Source organism: Aphelocoma coerulescens, chromosome 3 (assembly GCF_041296385.1).
Source record: "Aphelocoma coerulescens isolate FSJ_1873_10779 chromosome 3, UR_Acoe_1.0, whole genome shotgun sequence".
NCBI lineage: Eukaryota > Metazoa > Chordata > Aves > Passeriformes > Corvidae > Aphelocoma > Aphelocoma coerulescens.
Genome location: NC_091016.1, coordinates 62,526,125 through 62,547,861, shown reverse-complemented (window position 1 = coordinate 62,547,861; position 21,737 = coordinate 62,526,125). Strand labels below are relative to the sequence as shown.

General features: G+C 39.5%; 1 protein-coding gene across 1 annotated transcript; it reads right to left on the bottom strand.

Annotated features, from left to right (window-relative positions):
- Positions 1–504: 504 nt before the first annotated feature.
- PEX3 (peroxisomal biogenesis factor 3) lies at positions 505–21,736 on the bottom strand. Its single transcript, XM_069010551.1, has 12 exons — positions 21,595–21,736; positions 13,415–13,546; positions 12,003–12,084; positions 8,343–8,386; positions 7,145–7,269; positions 5,734–5,800; positions 5,584–5,638; positions 4,561–4,717; positions 3,590–3,660; positions 2,626–2,748; positions 1,840–1,936; positions 505–1,455 (listed from the first exon to the last, which is right to left on the bottom strand). The coding sequence occupies exons 1-12, from the start codon at positions 21,665–21,667 to the stop codon at positions 1,372–1,374; spliced, it is 1,110 nt and encodes a 369-aa protein (XP_068866652.1). The 5' UTR covers positions 21,668–21,736; the 3' UTR covers positions 505–1,371.
- Position 21,737: the final 1 nt, after the last annotated feature.

Sequence of the window (21,737 nt, the reverse complement as noted above, 5' to 3'; positions counted from 1 at the left end):
CAGCCATGTAGGGTAACATCTGAAAGAACAGGCCTATAAGGATTAGGAATTCATCATAAATGCATGCAGGCAATGCATATGCACATCATCATTTCTCATCAAGGAAGTGATTACTTTTACAAGTTCCTATTCTTGAGTAATTCTATCCATTATTGAAACACAGGTAAACTGGGAGAGGGTTGGATTTTTATATTTTGTATACTTTTACATGGGTAAAACTTGCCTCTTGTTTTACAGCCTTTGTTTTTACATAGTTAACAGGGTGCTTTCTGTGGACTATTAAACAAAACATATACTTCAGTGACTAACTCTTGAAAAAAAGACAAATAATCAGGAGTTGCTAGGGATCTTCAGCTTTGGCAAAGAGACAACACTTTAAGCAGAGGGTAGACTGCATCTAACTTGAAAAATTTCCAAACTCATCATGTGTCATGATTTGTAGGGATACACACACAAGGTGAAGCTTGCAAAGAAGTGGAGATAAAGGACAACAAAAAGCATGAATTGTTTCTGTTTCAGTGTAGAGATTGAAAGTTTATTTTCCCTGAGTAATGTTCATGAGTGCAACATTAGTACTCTGTAAGTTAAATCTATTCTTTCAACTGTCAGATTTTGAGTGATGGGCCAGGTCAGGTTATTCTCTTTCTTTCCAGTAATGTTAATACACATACAAATTATACATTAAAATATTTTATTACAATACGGACACTTGGGCTCAAAATTAATACAAATTAAGATAAAATATTTACAAGATAATGTGTACAGTGTAGCTGTTTGAACAGCATAAAGAAGAGAACATCTGAAAAACCACATTCCTTTAGCATTAAGTAACAGAGAGAGCAGACCCCCAGCTTGTTCAAGAAGAACACGCATCCATTGGCAAAGGCTTTCTGAAGAATGAAAGACTTTGGAACAAGATTTGTAAAGTTAGGGGGAAAAAGATTTACTTTATAGAAAGAAAAATCTGGAGGAAGAAGAGGAAAAAAGCATTACTTCATTCTTCTGCTGTGTGCTATTTTTAGATCACTATCATCAGTTCTTCCCAAAACTTACACACCCCAGGCAAACGAATGGGTTTTTTAGTAACATGCTGTAATACTGCCACCAGATGCCTTTTAGATGCAATAAAAACAACCCAGTGAATTACAGAAGAGTTTAACCACTTTTTTAATAGAAAAGTCTTCACTTACACTGTTTCTTTCAACAAATTTTTAATGGGTGAAACATAATTCTGTTAGAAGAAAATATGTGCTCACTCCCACTTTCCTCAGAGTGCTCTTTCTGCTGGTCTGCCACTCCTACACCATTATAAAATCAGTAGTCGCCAGGGATTTGTTATATATACACCACCTATTTGTAAAAATGTGCAGGTCATTTCTCTAGTTGCTGAGGGGTACTAAAAGCTTCATAAACATTAGCAGCAAAATCTTTCACTTGTTCCATCATCAACAGGTCCTGGAAGAAATGTAAAAAATAAACTTCCTTAATTAAACGCATTCCCCTCTATCCTGCCTGTGCTGTAGTACAGAATTCCTAAGAAAAACACCTGGTACTCCCCCAGGCACAGCACAAATTTCTTACTTTAGAAAGGTTTATGAGCAGACCTGCAAGTAGAACTAAGACAAGACGTTTGTGCTTCTGCACACTTCAGCAGAAGAAAGAAGTTCTAGAAAAACTGTATTTTTGGAAGATACAGATTGACAAAAAGTTTGTTATGGCAGTTGTTTTCTATTTTTTGTAAAGCCACTGAAATGAAACAGAATTAAATTATTTAAAAGAAATATACAACCTTAATTTCAAGATTTTACTTGGGATATTGTAAATAAGGCAGATTCTTACCTGAACAAAGTGACTGGGTGTTTCACTGCATACTGAATGGATCTGTCCATTTATTATGGGAATTATCTTGGCTAAAGGAAGACTGACACTGGAAAGACTAGGAAAGAACAAAAAAATATTGACTTGCTCTGACATAGATGAAGCCACTAAACTGTGATTATAGAATTCTAAGTAATTACCACTTAAAAAGGAAGAATTGTAAGACTGCAAACTAAAATGTATGGATGAAGGGTTTTTTCTCCATATCAAACCTTTCCTTTTACATAGGGAAGTACCAATTCAAATTCCAGTTCATGTTCCTATTGCACTGTTTCACACTTGCTTCTCATGCAAGAGAATTATGGTTTAGCCAGAGTCTTCACATGTGTGTATAAGTAGGCAGGTATAGAAGTGCCAGTCTACAATTTCATGCTATTTCAAACTAAACCAGGCTTAGGCAGATAGCCAAACTAAAGACTTTGGGGTATTTTAAGTGATGTAAATAGTATATATTTAAATTAAAACATAACTATCTGAAAGCCAATAGTTACTAAAATAAACATATATAAATCCAGTTATCATTCAAGGTTTTAATTTTAATATTTGAGAAATATTTCAAGGATTTGAACTCAGCTTTTGAATTTGTAATGCTCTCACCACACTGCTTAAAACCAAAGTTAACTTGAAAATAAAAGCTATTTTTAAACAGTCTTCTAGGAGGATGTAGAAAATCCTGAATGTTACTGCATTTTATCTGCATACCAGTGAAACCTAAAGCTCCATGGGTGCTTTGGCTCCCTGTCTTACCTATTTACAGAGCTGTTTTGAGAAAGGTCCTTTTCAGTCGGTCTAAAAAACTCTGCCATATTGTCCAGCAGTCGACTGAATCCTCTATTTAAACATGTGCTCAAAACTGTACTGAAGTCTGGACTGAGAATAAAGAATAATAGAAAAAAAGATTTTATTTCTGGGTTTTATTTTTTTTCAAACTAACAAGCCCTGCAAGTATTCAGTGCTACAGGTGTGCCACCCCTGAGAGATGATGTGTGAGCCAGACAAATGCCACTAGCACTGCCACCTCATGAAACACCAGCTCCCTCAACAACCTGAACTCTACCCTAACATTACTAAAACCCAGATAAACCTAAAGCATTCCTCACTTCTATTTCTTACTAAGTAATAACATAGAAGGGACTGATCCTAAAAGTGTCCCCCATTCCTGGCAATGTAATACCTTTACCATTGGTAATACCAATACCTTATAAATGGTAAGAATAGTTTGACACTTGTCTCATTTCCCTCATATCCCACCTTTATTATAAAAGCCTCATTTTTACCAGCTCTCTGGTAAAAGGACACATACAACCACCCTCAAAACCATGCATTAAAAATAAATTCCAATAAGCCAATACCGGTGTTCACTTTATTAAAGCAAGTAAATCCAATAAAATTGCTCTCCATTTATCCTGCTTTAGCAGAAGAGAAGTACTTCTCTGTTCCTACATAACTACAGAGCATGTGAGGAAGAGAGAATAGGTCTGACTGTCAAGGACATCCTGGGTATCTCATTAAGGCAGCATTATTTCTTAAAAAGTTTCAGAGCTCATAAATTTTGAAAATCCCAACCTACAACTGATAAATATAAAAATTTAATTCAGAATGGCCACATTTCTCAAATGAAAAGTTGTCAGCTTTTTATATGCAAGTAATTGTCTTACATAAACAAGTTTTCAGGAGGAGTTTAATGTGAATACTGAATATTTCTCTATACCTTTCTAGCATATCTCTAGTTTCATTCAGTAGTTTAATTGTAGCAATGTCTCTTTCTGTGAGTCCACATGCCTAGAAAAGCCAAAGACAGATACTATTTAGTAAGTGCCATCAGCAACTGTAAGAACAGAAATAGAAAAGTTGAGTATCATGGAATTAAGTCAAGATGTACAAGTGATATATAAAAGAAAATACTGTTGTAAATCAGATTCTCCATAATTTGTGTTTTAAATGGTCACTGTAGGATTTTTTTTTAACTAAAAAACAATACTAGCAGAAATACCAGACTATTTGAGCAAGTCATCTTTCCAATTCTGACCTTCGATACTGAATTAAATGCAGCATATCAGCTTAAGTTAAAGGAATAAGTGCATGTAGTCACATGCTGAAGCTCAGGTTTCCTCATTATACCAGTGTAATACCAAGTAAAGAATGAGTTTTCTCCAGCCTGTGGTGTGGATGGAGACAAACACCTTCACAAAATTAAGAAATTAATGTTACAGCTGAGATTAGATACATTTTTCTCTTGACTCCTGTTCATTTTTCAGCCCAAAGCATCAAAGGACTCCAGCACACCATTCTCTTGTGCACGAGCCAAGATGCTCCAACACTCCATGAACTTTGCTGGTACTCAAGTGCAGGTGATACAATTTAGCTTAGGGCTGAGCTAAGCTGAGCTGTGTCACAGCTTCTGTCATGGGCTAAAGGCAGTAACTGGGCTGCATTTTCTGAGCACAAAGCTGACATTCTGAGGGTGACGCTTGTTTTCTATCAAATCTGAAGAAAATACAACTGTGCCTAGATTAAAGAGATAAAGACACTTGATTTATGATGGAAGAGGCTTTGCCATTTATTAAAGACACAGATGCCATGGTCACTAGAGGACTGTTATGCACCCTTCCTTCTCCAAAAAAAAACCCAAATAAAAATGCAGAATGAAAAAAGGTAGGTGAAAGGAACTGAATCAAGTACCTGGCTAGCCAAGGGGTTTTCTTCATCTGGCATCAGATAATGACATAAGGGAGAGTAAGATGCAATCTGATCCAAATCTTTATGTTCCACTACTTCCCTGATATCCTTAAGTTTCTGTTCCAGCTCCAGAAGAGACAGGGTCTGCTTAAGGGAAATACTGGAAAGGAAAAAGAGTACAGTACTGATTGCAAAATGAGTAACGCTGCTTTCTCCTACCAATAACATGTTTGTCGCTATCTCCGGCGGCTTGTCGGTGCTGGATAGTGAGGTGCCGCCACCTTCCTAAGAGTGCCTCCTTAGCAAAGCGCTCGGCAGGAGCACCACACACTCACACACACACGGATAGCTCCAGAAAATGGGCTGATGACAAAGAGCGGGGAAGGGTCCTCGTATGGGGTTCCACGGGAGGAGTTTAATGCAGCCACACTCATGAAGGGTTCCAGGGACAAAGAACACGGGAAGGTCCAGGTTTCTAAACGGGAGTGGGGAGAGCATCAGGAACCAACGGTCTCAGGGCACAGGGGCGGTACACAGGCGGGACTAGGGAATGGGAGCCAATGGGAAAGTCTGACGGAGTGGTGATGGGGCACGGGCCAATGGGGGAACCTGGGACGGAGAACCTTCTAGGGCATGGGACACATAAGGTATAAAGGGGCAGGGAGGCCAACGGGCCAACCAGGGTAGCAGAACTGGGGTACATTAACATACCAAAGCAGTGCATCTTGGGGAAGCCTTTTCTGTCACCCTAACCTGGGGAGGTTCTTTGATACTAGGGACTGTCCCACCAGTGGACTCTCTTTGTCCCTTGTACCACAGGCTCACCGGCTGCCACACATGTTCACAAGTAACAAGATTCCAATCAGCTACATGGATTTGCACTGGCAGACAGCTTGCTATAATAAAAGCATTGTTTTGAAAAAGTCAATGTGCCTGCTTTCCCCACCCAGTTCTAATAAAACTGTTTTGGGAACAGTCATCACAATAAAACTTAAAAGCTAGCCACAGAGAAATACAGGCTCTTACCTTCCAAAAACTTTATGCACAGCTTGTTTAACAATAGTTATCAACTCAGTCAGTCCTAAAAGGAAAAAAGTAAAAATTATTCTAATGATTTGTTCAAGTCTCAAAAAAAGAATTTCGTAAGTGTAAGTTAGCTGATAATAAGCACCATACCATCTCCTAGAAGGTGCTGAATGCTTGATAAATATTGCTGCTGAACTTCAGGGGGAGCTAGTGGTGTCTGTGGGGGGAAAAAAAAAAACCCCAACAGTTATGTAACATGTCAACAGGAGAGAACAATGCAAAAATAATTTCAAAAATCATTTCCTTAATCTTTGTAATACTCTTCAGCAAAAACATTCCCCCACTCTCTTCAACTTTGTACTGACTCTTCTTGCCTGTCAACCCCCAGATCTGTTGTAAGTCCTTTGGCATTCTTTTCTTCAAACCTATACAGATCTCTCTTTCATCTTCAGTGGCTCAGAAAAATCTTTCACTTTTCATTCATATACAGGAAAGTCTCTTAAAAACCTGCATTGCAGGTGAAACTAGACCCTCCACCACCCCAGAAATTAAATCTAGTGGAGTAGTTATTTATGCTGAAATCTAACAAAAGCTTATCCGACAGAAAAGAAGCTTCCAGAAACCAATACAAGATTCCAGTTTGTCCCAATGGAATGCCTCAGAGTTGACCCTGTCAACCCACTTCTCTATTGAGAAACTAACAGAAAGGAAACATGTTTCTAGTCTGAACTCATCTTGCCCTTCTAAAACAGCTTTTTCAGGTTTTACAAAATGAAGCATGACCTCAGTCAACTCTGGCCTTCCTAATGAAAGCTTTTCTCTATCCTGCCTTGACATGCTGCTGTTCCTTGACTCTCAGCAGGAGCTATCACAGGGGGGCAGATAAGAACTAATCAGCTTGTATCCATTATTTTTAGATATGCCATCCAGCAATTTGCAGGTCCCACTCCCTACAACAGGTACTTCCTTACTGTGGGATTGATCTATTTTTATTGAGCAGTGATACACTACATCAACAAAATACAGGTCTTCCACCTTGCTTGCCCCCACCAACAGACATTTAGGTAGATGGCCTTTTGGAGTTAAACCAAATAGTCAAAATTTCAAAGACAACATTTTTCTTCTTTAATCTCAGAAAAATGTAACTGGAGGAATTAATGTATGTACTAGAAAGACCTAATAATACATATACTTTTGCTTACATATTCACACAGATCATTCACACAATATTACCATTTCACAAAAAATTAAAGCAAAGAAATAATTTCATGTTCAGATAGAAAGAAGCCTTTTTTAAGCAAGACAAATGCAGACAAAAGGTATTCTTCAATACTGCAGGTATTCAGGTAAGCAACAGTATCACCACATCATCCAAATTTAGATCCTGTCAAAGGACATCAATATATCATACTGCCAGTAATGCTTGCACGTACCCCACTCTTGTAAGCACCCTTGGTTTCATTCCAATACTCCTGAGCTATGCCCTTTTTATATCACCAAATAATCCTTTCCCTTCCAAGGAAGTGCAAGTGCTACCTCTGAACCAAAGCAAGACCCTTACTGTGCCGTTCTTGCCGAGCGCGGCGTTATCCAGGTAGATGTAACCGCCGATGATGTTTAACTGGACCCGCAAGAGAACCACCAGCATACAGGTGCTGTACACAGCGACAATACTTCGTGTGAAACCTTGGAAAGACACAACAGAGTAACTGCAAAGTCAGGGAAATGGGGATGAGTCAAGGGAGTGCTCTCCAAGACTCACAAGTGCTGATGATTTTTAAATATGCAGTCACATTTCTCTCACTGGTTGTCATAACACGTTTTCACAACACATACCCAAGATGGTAATGAGTTTAATGTGCTGGATCTACATCTAAAGTGTCCCATTTAAAGTCCTATATTAATATTATTTTGCACATTACACAAGTTATTTTGAGAAAATAAAAATCATACAAGTTTTTCCAGAAGGAAAATGTTTAGTGTCAAATCATCTTTCTTCATTAGGCCAGGAAATACATAGTCTATGTTAGCCGTCATCATGCAATTCAGACCCAACTGCATCTTGTCAAAAAAGTCACCTAAGACAGAAGCAGCTAAGATCTAAAGGAGAAAAATTAAAATGAGCATCAGCTACCAGCCAGTAGGCAATGAGGGTGTAGAGAAGAAGCATCATGAATAGATACAGAGATGGGAAGAAAGGATTCAGATCAAAAGTAGGATCTGTAAATGTGTAATGAAAAGGAGAAAAAACCAAAAGTAGTATTTCACTGCATAATTATCAGAGTTTACTTTTTCCTTCCCTTCCGCTGCTTCCATCAGCCAATAAATACGAAGATGATGCAAAGGTTTCATGAGCACTGCTACAGTGGTTCTCTCCAATAGGTTCAAGAAGAGGGAACTGCTGGCCTACATTTCTGACTGAATTTCTATTACATCCAGCACAGAATTTCTGAAACTAGTTTCATTTTATTGCAATGGCACAGAAAGGTCTCACAAAGTTTCACTGAGTAGAGTAGCAGGAAGGCAAATAAAATTCTTCACCTTGGTCTCTGAGCTTCTAACTTCCCATGGGGCTAAGAAAAGTTCCTCTGTGAAAAGCCTTTGGGGGTGCAGGGGCAGGGAGGAGGTTTGCCATGTGTGTTACACTATCTGCATATCTACTGAAACAACCCAGTGTAAAGTTTGTTTTAAATGGTGTGAAAGACATTTTAAATCTAAGCTAAATAATTATGCAGATGTAATCTTTCATTTCCACTTACTTATTATCTTTAAATCCTCCCATATTTCTAACTTGTTTGCTGGCCTGTGGGAAAAATAAATGGAAATATTAAGAATTATATTTTACTTGGAAATTAACAAGTATATTAAATGACATAGCAGTGCTCTAAGGCGAACTTATTTAGCTACCATAATTATTCAAATAATATCCAGGTCTATATCTCGTTCAAGAAAGGCCTTGTTCAAGGAAGCAGTATATAAACACCACACTAGAACGGCACGGAAAAGATATTCAAACCTTCATCTAGAAATGTAGCATTTAGTGATGTCAATTACACACTTACATGATCAGTTTTGAGTTACTACAGTATGCAGTCAGAAAAAGCCACTGATGGTATAAACTGGTCTTTTCTGGGGCCTTGACTCTCTATGTATTTAATGTAGACTCAGTCCAGCAGGACTTCCTGTGTGTAATAAATGCAGGATCAGAATTTCTATTTCCTACTTTCTTGCAAGAGTTACCATTGCCTGACGTGTTTAAAGTTTATATTTGATCATCAAAAACCAAAGAGATCACAACCATCTGTGGAAAGGAAGTCTTGCACCGTCCACACCAATACATGCTGATCTTTTCTCTTTTGTTGAGGTGTGTTCACTTCTTTGACCTGACCAATTCCTAGAAGTTTATGTTCTGCAGTCAACAACGCAAGACTGTCAATTGCATAGATACACCTGCCTGAAGTACACTGCATATTTATAACTACTATCCAGAGGTAATCTTAGCAACACAGCAGCAGTAGCAGGAATAAGAGCAAGCTAACATCCAAAATTTTCACCAGCCATTCTCACTTGTTAAGCACTGTCAGTAAAGAATGGCTACAGTTTGTCTATTGTGGAAGACATATATTGTAAAAGTCATTTAGGGAAACATTTGTTAATTTCTTAGGACCAGAATTAACACTTAAATATTTAGAGCCAAGAGTTCAAATTAACCTATACTTTACAGTAACCTAGTTTACCAAAAAAAACCCCAAACCTCAGCACTTCTCATTAGAAATCATTTCTCTGTACAGGCACAACAGGTGCACTTTGGCAGTAGTTTGAACATTCTATCACTTACACAAAGAATTTTTAAGTTCACCACTATCAAATAATGTGAATAAACTGATACAATAAACTATTATCTACAACTCTAAAAACTAAAGAGACAGATTAAATAAACAATTGCTGAAAGAGATACAAGGACCCATGGCAAACACAAAACCAATTTGCACACTTTTCACAAGCTACTCTGTGCAGGTTTTTAAAGCTTTGCTAAAGCAAAACAAAGGAAGGACTTTGTAAAAAATACTGTAATATTTCTATACATAAAACATATAATGGGACTCAAAGCTATAGTTGTTACTTATCAGGGGTAAGTTCTCCATGCAGAATGAAGAGAGATAGAGAAGCCAATACATCATCAGCCAACTACACTTGCACATTTTACATCAAAACATTTCCTAGAGCTCATGCTTACAGAGCTTCTCCTTACAGTGTAAGGCAGCAGCCAGACAACAGTTGAAGTCTGCAAATATTAAGCCTAACAGTATAAATTAATTGTTCAGTCTTCATCTCCTGCAATTTACTAAGACTCAGCTGCTACTCAAAACTCAACTTTTAGTCCACGTTTATTTATTTGGAAGGCCATTACTTGCTAGGAAAGCAAAGGACAATGCAAACAGAAACCAGAGGTTTGGAATAAAGCCAAGTGCTGAAGAGGTGGTAGATGAGCAACATCTGCAAGGCTGCAGAAGCAGGGACTTCACCTTATCTTATCCAATCACTGGGCTCTGGAAAGAGGAGGACAGACCGAGCAAGAATATCTATGGTCTTGGGTGCTGTTCCCTCTTCAAAAATTTCTCTAGAAGCCAGAAGACTTCAGCCTCCTTACACCCCTGGCCACCCCAAATTTAAGGAATTGAGTGGATTTTAAGTTAAAGATGATTACCTACCTGTAACATATGATAACATAGATCCATAGCATGTTAAGCCACACCACAGATTATGTGAGAAAAATAATACATCTTCAGGGACATTAAGAAAGGTAAATCTCTACATGTGCTCTTTTGTATATTCAACAACAACAGCAATTAAAGGTCTGGAGACATTTGATTGATCTTCTCAAATGGAAGTGGAAAGCAAAGAAATCTATACCTCCATGTGTAGCAGAACTTCTTCAAAGAATCACTTCAAAGTGGAGTGAGCTTTGATGGCTGATTCCATTAACTGCACCTTCACAACCCCTTCCCTACATTTCAGTTCAAAACTTCCAAGCACCCAGTTAAAACTTCCTCAGTGTAAGCCAAAATAAGAAGTATTAAGACACAAATTCTACTGTAAGATACACTCTAAATGGTTATTCCATGCTTACAAAATGTTGATATAACAACCATTAAAAAAAAGTTCTGTTTTTGTAAGTGCATACCAATAACAACAAAAAAGCTTAATCTCTATTTTCACTAGGATTGTGGGAATTCAGAAGTGCATCAATGTATCCCATGACTGTTTCAACTGGTCAGAAATGTTAGAGATAGCAGGCGTATTTTGATAAAAGAATGCTTACTACAGAGAACAAACTAAGGTATTCTATGTCTTCACCACTGAACAAAGGATTACAAACTGTTGCAGACTACTTGCTGCACAGTTCCGATGACATATCTGGTGATCCACAAGCTCTTTTGTTCATTCAGTTTAATTTTTTCATTGAATAAGACTTCTATTATGATAAATACATTTATATCATTAGAATTGACCTTTCCCAATTCCTCATTGTTTGGGGTAAATACTATTCAGTAACAGTTGCAAATCGTCAGGTAGTTTATTACAAAAACATCACTCAGGCTGCAATTCCCCCTTTAAATCACGCTGCTCTGTTGTGGAAGTTTTTGGACTGAAAAAAACAGTGACTGAATAGGTAACCTATTAAATGCTGGACAGCTGAAGTTATAGGTGTATAAATAAACTAGTGGGAGGTAAACTAGAAAGACAGTCTAGAGTGAGTCAGAAATCCTGTGTTAACTGCCTACATAATACTTTTACTCTGTGCCATGTGCCAAGCAATTTACATTTAAGGTATGCCATTATGCACTTTATGTATTTAAAAATAGGCTATTTGTTCCTGCAGTTGTAAGGAATTCCAAGATGTTTTCTGACAGGGAAGCATTTCTGTTAATGTATGACATTAGTTGTACTTCAAAAATAAAATTTAAAGAATTACTTCTCATCACTTACATGCCTTTGCAATCTCATCTTGGATACTTTCCACCACTACTCGTGTCTGAACTTGGTAAGATTACATAAACATTTTTACAAACACAACATCAACAACTCACACAAAATATTCTGTTCTGTTTAAGAGAGGACTAGATCCTCTAAGTACTTTTATCTACCTATCTTATACCCACTTCAACAAAAAACATGGCTCTCACTGCAGCACCTTAAAGGAAGCATTATTTCCTGTAATTTTTGGAAAATGCCAGCCTGACCTACCAAAATACACCTAACATGACAAAATATTTACATAGTGATTTCAAAATACCTTAAGACTAATGATTCAATGGGACACTGAACCAAAATTCTGCATGTTCTTTACATTATATAATTTGAAAAAAACTTGTCATCAAAACAAGTGGAGTTCAATGCACTTAAAACAGTCTTACCTATTTTTAAGAAGAGATGTGAGACTCTCAGAGTTTAACTGATGCATTAAGGCATCCTTCAATGTTGGGAGCATTGACAGTACTGTTATTAAAAGAAGAAAACCAAACAACAAAACCTGTCAACATCAACAAGAAAAACCCCCTCATAAACCCATCCTCAGCTCACACTCAACAGGTGCTATAGGATGTACATCCCATTGCTCAACAAGCAAAACTGGGAGAACAAGTGAAATAGGAAATCCCAGGAGTACTCAGAAGTGCAGTACCCTGTGTGCCTCTCATGAGCTGGGGCACAATGCTGCTCTTACATGACCATGTGGTTTTACTGGCTCGAGATGCAAATGTGTACTGACATCCTGCATATACATGCCTCCAACTCCCCAGAAAAAAATCTGCTGAAAACTTACACTGCTGCATTTCTCCCAGTGAGAAGAAAAAGATCTGAGGTTTATTTTGTCTGATGAGAACTGGAGAAAGCTATGTTCTAAATGAGAGAAAGCTAGTGGGAAAAAATGCTTTACTTTCAGAACAATGTCTGATCGGCTGTTACATGATGGGAACACGAAATAAAAAACATGATAAATAATAAGAACAAAGTATGAAAAATCTTGTCAGGAATGCATGCTGCCAAACACAAGATACTTTGTACAAAGAAGGGCAAAGAAAAACTTAGTCCTTGCAGCAAGATCACTCCCAGCAGTACAAAATGGAGAAGATGAAAATTAAGTACCAATTGGTCAGGGTAAACAGGTTGAACTTACAGCCACCCAAGAAGCCATTACAAACTTCAACAGAAAAAGAAAATGCTGCCTAATTTGTTTAATAAAAATAGTTTTGAATGGCCTGTATTTACAATGGCAAGGAATTTTTAAAAATTCTTCTCTGTCATCTCCTTTCCAAAAATCCAAAGACTGGTGCTGTAAGTACTTTCACTTTCTGCTCTCCGGCTAGTAAGGTACCTTCTAACTGTGTAGGAAACTGATGGGCCGATGTGCTTCTTATTAAAAATTACCCAGCAAGTTCTCCATGTCGCTTACTAACAATGTGCTACAATGAATAAAACAATCCTGCTGTAAATTTGATTGTATTGTTTGAATCTGAATGCTATTTCACACCTCAACACCACATGCAGTTTAACGCAAAAGGATCCTGAAGTGACAAAAAAATTGCAACCTGCATGTATACTTGCATGTGTATTGATGCGTAAGGGTTCAGATGTCCCCTAAGATCCCTTTAATCCTCTACTCTTCAGACTCTCTTTATTTGCAAAACAACTCTATTTATGCACCAGTATTTAATTAAGATTTTGAATTTACCTACATTTCTTATTCCTTTTCCATCCTGACAATATGTAGCATAAATCCCTGAACACCACCCCCTTTTTAAGAACAGTAGCTTTTTCCTTATCTTACCTGTCATATTGCACGTCCTCTGATTACTTTCAAAATGGTACTGTCTTCGTGCTTGGGCAATGTACTCAGCTGCCTCTCGTTCTTGGATTTCTCTGATTTTCTTCTGCCCATATTTTCCCAGTAAATAGACTCCTACAGAGAAATATCCATATTAGAAGGTGCTTTTAAAAAGTGAGAAAGGTCTCTTAACCCCTTTTCTTTGATTTTAAAGCATAAGGGTGCATAGTGGGTTTTTTTTTTTGGATATGAGGGTCTTGAGTATTTTAATAATTATTGACAAAGAAATACTCAGAAAAAATATTTTCAAAATTAATTAAAATGTCAAGGCTAATGACTTGAATCAGAAGAAACTTTCCTGATTAGAGGTATCTTGCCATTCACAGAGGACATTTTTGGTACTACTGCAATGTGAACAACTAGTACTGAAGAGACTGAAACGAAAAAGAGAAACAATGTAGGGTAAGAAAAACAAAGAATAGAGAAAACAAACAGAAATGCGTAAGTCCAGAGATGGATGAAAAATTGAATTTTTTAAAAGATATATTTCTAAAATTAGCAGAAGTTAGAGATAAAACTCAAGTACTGAAGATCATGTAAGAGAAAAATCTTATAGATCAACACTTCCTTCATTTGGTCTTGAAACTTCTGTAGGAAGAACCTTAGCTTCAAGGGGGCTTGACAGTGGCTCCTCTTTTTTTAACCACACCTGGTTCCTACTTTCCAACCACACTCTTCTACTCTTGAGAGTCTGACCATCCCTCATCGCCCTCATTATGAATCTTTGTTTCCATAAAGACAGACCAAAAATTTTTGCTTTGCATTTTCACCTCTTCCAACATACATCCCTCTGCAGTTTCCCCCAACCACCTGTCCCACATCACCACAGGTTCAGATATCTATCAAGGCTGCCCACAGCCCTCTTCCCATCTTTCCTCATCTCTGCTCCCTTTTCTAAGCCATTCTTCAAGACACCACTACACCTTCTAGGCTTATCCTCAGCACCTTTGCCCACTCTAAGTTGCTTTCCATTAATTTCTCCCCCTCCACCTGGGCCTTCTTATAGCACCTCCCATGTGTCAGGTTCATCTGCTGCCTCCCATATGCACTGGCAGCAGCAGTTACCTACTTAGGTGTGCAACAAGCACTTCCCATGCTCTCTCATGAAAGGTTTGGAGAGGGGACAGAGACAAGGGAGGAACAAACCCATGCAAAAAGACTATTGTACAAGTTAATCATCTTCTGTCTGTGTGGACTAATACTCTGATTACTGAAACTAATCTACAGAGAGCCAGCTCCAAATCTGTCAGGTCAATAATAGCACACAGAAGAAATCTGAATAACAAATCAAGCATTTTAAAAATTTTTTCCTCAAAGTACTTTCTAAAGTTGTAAACACACAAAGTTTTCTTAAAAGTTCAATTTTCACATTTAGAAGTCAATATTTGAACAAATGAGGCATTTAACAGTTGCTGAAAGCTGAAAGTTTCAAAATTAAATTTTATAAACCAAATCTACAAAAACTAAAAAAAACCCAAAAAAACAACAAAAAAAACCCAACCAAAAACAAACAAATGAACCCCATAAACAAACCCAAACTTGACAAGATTTTGAATTCAGCTACATTTTTTAGGTTATTAAAACCTTCCAAAATATTCCCCAAAACTATCATCAGTGCTTGAAAAGGCTTGTCAACTTTGTGCTCCAATGTCCATGGTTGTAAAAAAATCCAGCTATTCATACTGGCATTATGTTTGCTCATAGGCAACTACAAGCCAGACCAGTCTGAAACAACCACAGTCACTTCCATTTCCCAAAGGCCTCATAAAACAGAAATGGGTAAGTCTCTCCTTCACTTCAGCCTTTAGGCAGACTGACCATTTGCCATACGGAATATTCACTTCATTAGATGCAAACTTTAATATTATTATTATGGGCCCATATATGACAAATGTGATCTCACCATTAAATTGTTAACCAAAAATGAGACTTCACAATCAAGATTATTTTCATCTAAAATGTTACCAATTCCTGCTAAGAATATCTATTCAGAATACAACTGTCAGGTTACTTATTTTTTTCAGCTAATATACTGGGATAGAAACAATTTTTTTAGCGTTAGTGATCAGTTCTTGAACACAAGGTATTTCCAATCATTTTACCCCACCACATTTTTCACATTACATTAACATATAGTCATTTGTCCAAATGACTAGTTTTGTTTAGTTTTCTGCACCCTAAAATAAATCCTTTTAACTCCAGGTTTTGTGGCAGAAAAGTCATAACTATGAAAAAATACCCTTCCTGAATGTAGACAGGACATAGCAGACATGCAAACAGTTCAAGAAGAATCATGTGCATGCCCTGGAGTGATGTACTGGAGCAGCAGCTTTGAGATTGAGACAGCTAATTGCTTAACACTTGACTGTTAAGGCTGTGTGCCTATGCTGTACTAAGAGCTGCCATGCCCGGTGAGGGTAAAAGTTGCAGTAGCAGTCACCCAGGTTTAACAAGGAGTCTCCAGAAAAAAACACTTGTCCAAAACAATGCAACACCAGCTCCTAAGTCTCATTTCTCCCTCCCTTCCCTGAACTAAGCTATAACTTTGACCCACTGTTAACAGATGTTGCTTAATCCAAGATTATCCTCTTCGCTGGAATGAGATGCATTAGAAGTTAACCAAAGTAAAAGCTGCACCACCCACCCACCCACCTTAGCAAACCCACCAAACAACAGTAATCTTGAGGTTTGGTTGTCAGCAGCAGACTATCTGTGTTACCAACTGCTTGGCTTGTAAGTGCCTCTAAGTCGCCTGGAGGATGCAGCACTTCACTTGTGAAATTCAAGTCTCAGTTGTGACAGTGAACTTCTGCCCACTACACTCGTTCCTGACAACAGCAGCAGAGCCTCTGCAAGTCTCTGGCTTATGAGACATGTCAAGGAGCTGCCAGCCGGGGGGATTGGCTTGCATGGGTGTTTGCATCTTTCTTTAGGACAACCATGTGCATCTATATTAGTATGTTGCATTAATTCTGAGGACTTGACAATAATACAGACTTCTTCTAAGAAGTCCAGAATGAATGCATCACACAAAAACATCATCACATGGAGCTGGAGGCAGGACCAGAGAAAGCCACATCCAAAAACTGCCATGATGTCAAGTCAGCTAACAAACCTGTAAAAAACTAAGCTGGTATTTTGAAAGTCTCGTTATAAACATGCAAAGTCAATACCAGCTTTTTATAATAACTAATATAACTTAATTTTACCTCTCAGTATGGGATAGGAGGTCTGCAAAAAGCTGCAGCAGCAAGATTTACTCATGTCTAATTAGCTAAACTATTGTATAGATGGAAGTTCATACTAAATCTTCCCATAAGTTTCATACAAAACCAGAAATTAAGAAAATTCAGAAATAGTGAGACTGTCTATGAGATAATTCCTATGGAAGCCTTTTTCTATCTTTATCAAAATGTGAACTATACAAAATGCTATAGTCCCAACACATCTGATTTGGAGGAGTCAGAAAAAGATGAGTGATAAAAACAAGGATTACATCACTTGGTATCAGATCCTTCAAGTACAGGAACCTCAGTAAGGACCTCAAACAACAATTCATACTGTGTTACATTCACATAGTTCACATAGAAAGTGAAATGTATTTACATTTGTACGGGCTGTCTGTGCTGGATTTGGCTGGGATAGAGTTAATTTTCTTTGTAGTAGCTGGGAACAGTGTTGCTAATAGAGAGATATTTTTCTAATTGCTGAGCGAAGTACACAAAGTCAAGGCCTTTTCTGCCTATCACACCACCCCACCAGCAAGGAGGCTGGGGGTCACAAGAGTTGGGAGGAAAGACAGCCAGGACAGCTGATCCCAAAAGATCCAAGGGACATGCCACGTCAAAGGATGTCATGCTTAGCAGGAAAATTTGGGGGGCAAATGCGGAGAGGGGGTGCACTGCTCAGGGACTGCTGGGTATCAGTCAGGCCTGATTCTCCTCCTCATCCCACCAGGGAGGGATGAGTGTGTCTGTGTGTCTCTATGTGTGTGTGAGGAAAAGGCTCTGTGGTGCTTTAGTTGCTGGCTGGGGAGTGCCCTGGGGTCTACAGCACCCATATCCTGTGGAAGCAACACTTTGATTTGAGATAAACATGCTCTAATTTGTCTCCATACCCCTCTTTGGCTGTAGCACTGTACAGTCTCTTCCCACCTTAAGGTAAGTAATGGAAGAAGTTTACAAAGTCTGCAGGCTCTTACATGTTCAATCTAGTAGCCTCCAAGAGGTAGGATATTTCTCACATCACATAGTTTAAGGCTTCCCATAAAAGGAAGGGCTCAGCCCTTTCCCTTTCCTTTCTTCACAGGTGGAACGGAGGGCTGAGCAGAAGAGTGGGATAGGTAACTAGGAGGCATCAGGTTTTCAGGAAACCTCTTTTTACAACCCTAAGTAACCTCTGCCCTCACTGCCACACTTACCTCAGAAAAACAGAAGGGAAATTTTCAGTTTTAAGAATTTTATTATGTAGAAATTTGCTGACACACAGAAGCCTGCATCCTTCCAGGACACGGACAGCTCTGTAAGTTGTGGTTTGTCCTCATGTTCAAGCAAGCCATGCATCAAGTGACATACGAGCCATACAACTGTCCCATTATGGTTGAAAACCATCTTTAAAACATGCAGGCACTAAAGCCTTATTCTCTTGGCAACACTGAGTCCCACCAGAACATATTTAATGCCTCTTTGCTTATTCACAAACCAAGCCAAGTTTCTCTGCTAAGCAGAGAGATTTCTGAACTGAAATGCTTTTTCTGCAAGCCAAAGGTTGCAACAGATGAAATTCAGAAATAACTAATGCACCAATGAAATCAGAACCATACATTGCAGACACACCCTGAGCTCGTTCTTCCACTGCAGCAACAGAATTTCAATGGTGAATCATTTTGTAGTATCTACTGAACTCTACCTTGAATGCTGAGCACAGAGATAAAAACTACTTTAAACAAACTGTCCAATAAACACGTGTCCTTGTGGCTCCATCCTCTCTCTACTTTACATATTTCTAGAGGGTTTGATCCCAGACCACTAGATCTTGCTTGCTTGCTTGAAGAGATTTAAGTTTTTTCAGTATGCAACTTATTATGTATTGTTAAAGAAACAAGTTCTGAAGAAAGTGTTTGTACAGGGTCTTTGCCAAGGTGAGGCCTTCTCAACCCTGCCCTGTGGTTAAGGGGAAGTTACATATATTTTTCAGTTGTTTTTTCCCTCAATTTGAGCTCTTATTTTTTGAGATTTGTATCTTCATAAGCAGTAAAATCTGTTGTAGTGTTGAGATTGAGAGAAACTGCACGTACAATAACAGTCACTGATAACACACATGGAATCCACTTCAGTAAACAGAGGAAAAGCTACCAACCAACTCTGATTTTGGTGTGGTAATTCTTCAGTAACACAACACTGATACAACACTGTATCAGTAACCATGTAGAAACTCTTCTGTACTGTCCAATGAATCATTAAATATTCACATTAAGCTCTGACCATGTGCCAGTTAAGGACCTAAAATCATTAAATCTTGTGATGTCCCATTTTCCTTGTTATACCCTCCTTCCCAGAAAATGCACCTGCAGCTCTTAAAAAACCACCAGAGAGATGTAGATTCCAGGCTCTGCAACTAAATCAGCAGATTTGGATGCTTTCCTTAAATCATTCAGCCACTTCCAAATATTCTGTCTTCAGGTAAAAGCAGTGTGTAAAGTTGCATTCTACCTTTCAAGATTTTGCAGTATTTTCTGGAGAGTCCACCACAGATCTCAGAGTTCTGATTCAGTGGTGGTAGCATTACCATAGCTCATGGAGTTATTTTAAGGTCTGATCCATAACTATGTAGATGACCAAAGCACTCAAGATTCAGCTGCTGAACAATTATAAAGCAGCACTCTGCAGTAATTCACTCCATCTCCCTGGCTCCCTTAAAATACCATAGTGGAAAGTTGCCACCCATGGCAGCTAATGATGTTTACCTGCTTGTGGAAGCCCAGATTTACTTCAGGCTCAAATACATAAAAATCAATTCTCTAAGAGCCCTCAAATGCTACACAGCCTGAAGAAATGGATAGTTGATCCATGCTGTGGAAAATGACAGCATAGTTAAATATTTTCAGTCAGAAGTTGAAATGCTTATTAGAGAAAGAGTATGTTGGTGTTGTTTTTTGGTTTGGTAATTCTTTAAGTGACATTATATTAGTCCATAATTATTATTTTAAGTGCACTTCATCCAGTCAGTAGCATTTTAGTGAAAGTGACACTGAGCTGTATATAAACAACACCAATCATAAGGAAAAAACTGCAAATTCAGTTATGTTAGGTTGGTTTGTAGGCTGGCAGAAGGCTGTTTATACATGAGGAATTTAAGATTTCAGGCTATGAGGATTACTAGAGCCACAAGCTCCCATACACCTGCTTTACCACTTGGGAATTGATCCATGTTTACTCATTGGAACTGGGATGAGTGATTTTTTACCGTTCCCATTTGTCCACCCACCACTCTCACACAGACAGCTGAAGGGGAAGAGGAGCATCTTCCATGTGACAGCCTGGTGTATGTATCTGTTTGCCTAACACAGTGGGCTGATAGTGAGGTGGTAAACATGACTGTGTGCTGCACTTGCAGAGTCACAAAACCTGCAGGTGAGGGGGTGAACTGGAGGAGCAGTCTGACAAGTACTGCAGTAACCATCACCCAGCCTGTTATCATGGATTAATTGGCACTCTTCGGAAAGACGCAGAAGGAATTAATGATGAAAGAATGCAGACGACACAAGAACCAAGGCAAGCCAGTAGTAAATACAATTCACCTTCACAGGGGACTGCAGCTCAATATATGACAAAACATACTACAAAAGCCTTGCAGCCCTCAGAACATTCAACTGTTCAGGCAAGTTCCAGTTCTGTGTCATTTACATCGGATGTAAGTACGTCTGATGACTGAGTGCACAAAGACATGGCTGTGCCTTTTGAGGAGTATCTAATCGCCAGCTGCACAGCTACGCACTTTTAACACAGAGAGACAGATCCAATGTGCCCCTTTAAATCCAATTCCAACTAAAACCAACCCTATAATACTCCAGGGGAAGGTGGAGCTTACTAGACCATAACCACCCTATACGTTAGACAAGAGCCTTAAAGGAGAAAGAAGTGCTTGAATAATTAACACAAATCCTCTCTGTGAAAGCTTTGTGTCTGCAACTAATCTGTATTTGTCCAGAGAAAGGCAATGAAGGTGGTGAAGGGTTTGGAGCACATGTCCTATAAAGAGTGGCTGGCTGAGGGAGCTGGGGATGTTTAGCCCAGAGAAAAGAGGCTCGGGGGAACCTTATCACTTCCTACAAATACCTGAAAGGAGATTGTAGCCAGGTGGGGGTCAGTCTCTTCTCCCAGGTAACAAATGACACAACAAGAGCACATAGTCTTAATGTAGACCAGGGGAGGTTCAGGTATGACATCAGGAGGAATTTCTTCACAGAAAGGGTGATTAGACATTGGAAAGGGCTGCCCAGGGAGGTGGTGGAGTTACCGTCCCTGGAGGTGTTTAAGAAAAGACTGGATGTGGCACTTGAGTGCCATGGTCTAGTTGACAAGGTGGTGTTCGGTCGCAGGTTGGACTCGACGATCTCTTTTCCAACCTAATTGATTCTGCGATATTTTAAAATTCACCTCAACGCACAAGTCACATATGAAAGTGTAGGATTTCAGTCTGCATCCTTAAAAACAACACAAGTGTCACCCACGCTTTGCGCGTTTAAACGTTGTTTCAAAGCAACGCGATCACCCGCCGTAAGAACACCCGGGCAACCCGAGTCCCTGTCTTTTAGGGCTTAAAGGACGACGCATAGATTCCCCTTCCTGCCTCGGCCAAAAGTCCTGCTGGCACCTGGGCTCCCCGGCAGCGGACAGTGAGAGCGCTTCGGTGTCACCAGGTGGGCGCAGGGCCCGCGGCCCGGGGGCACGGAGCCTCTCCAGCCAGCACGGGACCCGCCTGGCCGCAGGGGCTCGTCGGGCCCAGCGCCAGCTCCAGGGGGGGCCTCCCCAGCGGGAGCCGGGAGCGCTCTGCGGGGAGGCCCCACGGCCGGCACCGCATCCCCCCGTATTATCGCCCCCGCCCCTCGACCGGGAACTCACCGCCAAGGAAGGTGCCGAGGACGAGGCATTTCTTCTTGTGCCGCTTAAGGAAACTCCAGAGCGAGCGGAGCATCCTGCGCGCCCGGCCCGGCCCGGCCCGGCCGCCCCTCGGGTGCCCGCGGCGGCGGAAGGGGCGGAGGCGG

What these genes read in the sequence shown, in the direction of transcription:
- PEX3 (XM_069010551.1), bottom strand. Translation starts at nt 21,667, where the DNA reads ATGCTCCGCTCGCTCTGGAGTTTCCTTAAGCGGCACAAGAAGAAATGC. An exon ending in GAGGACGTGCAATATGACAG is followed by an intron (nt 12,085 to 13,414) that starts GTAAGATAAGGA and finishes TTTTAATAACAG; the next exon opens with TACTGTCAATGCTCCCAACA. An exon ending in GTGCATAAAGTTTTTGGAAG is followed by an intron (nt 4,718 to 5,583) that starts GTAAGAGCCTGT and finishes TTTCCTTTCCAG; the next exon opens with TATTTCCCTTAAGCAGACCC.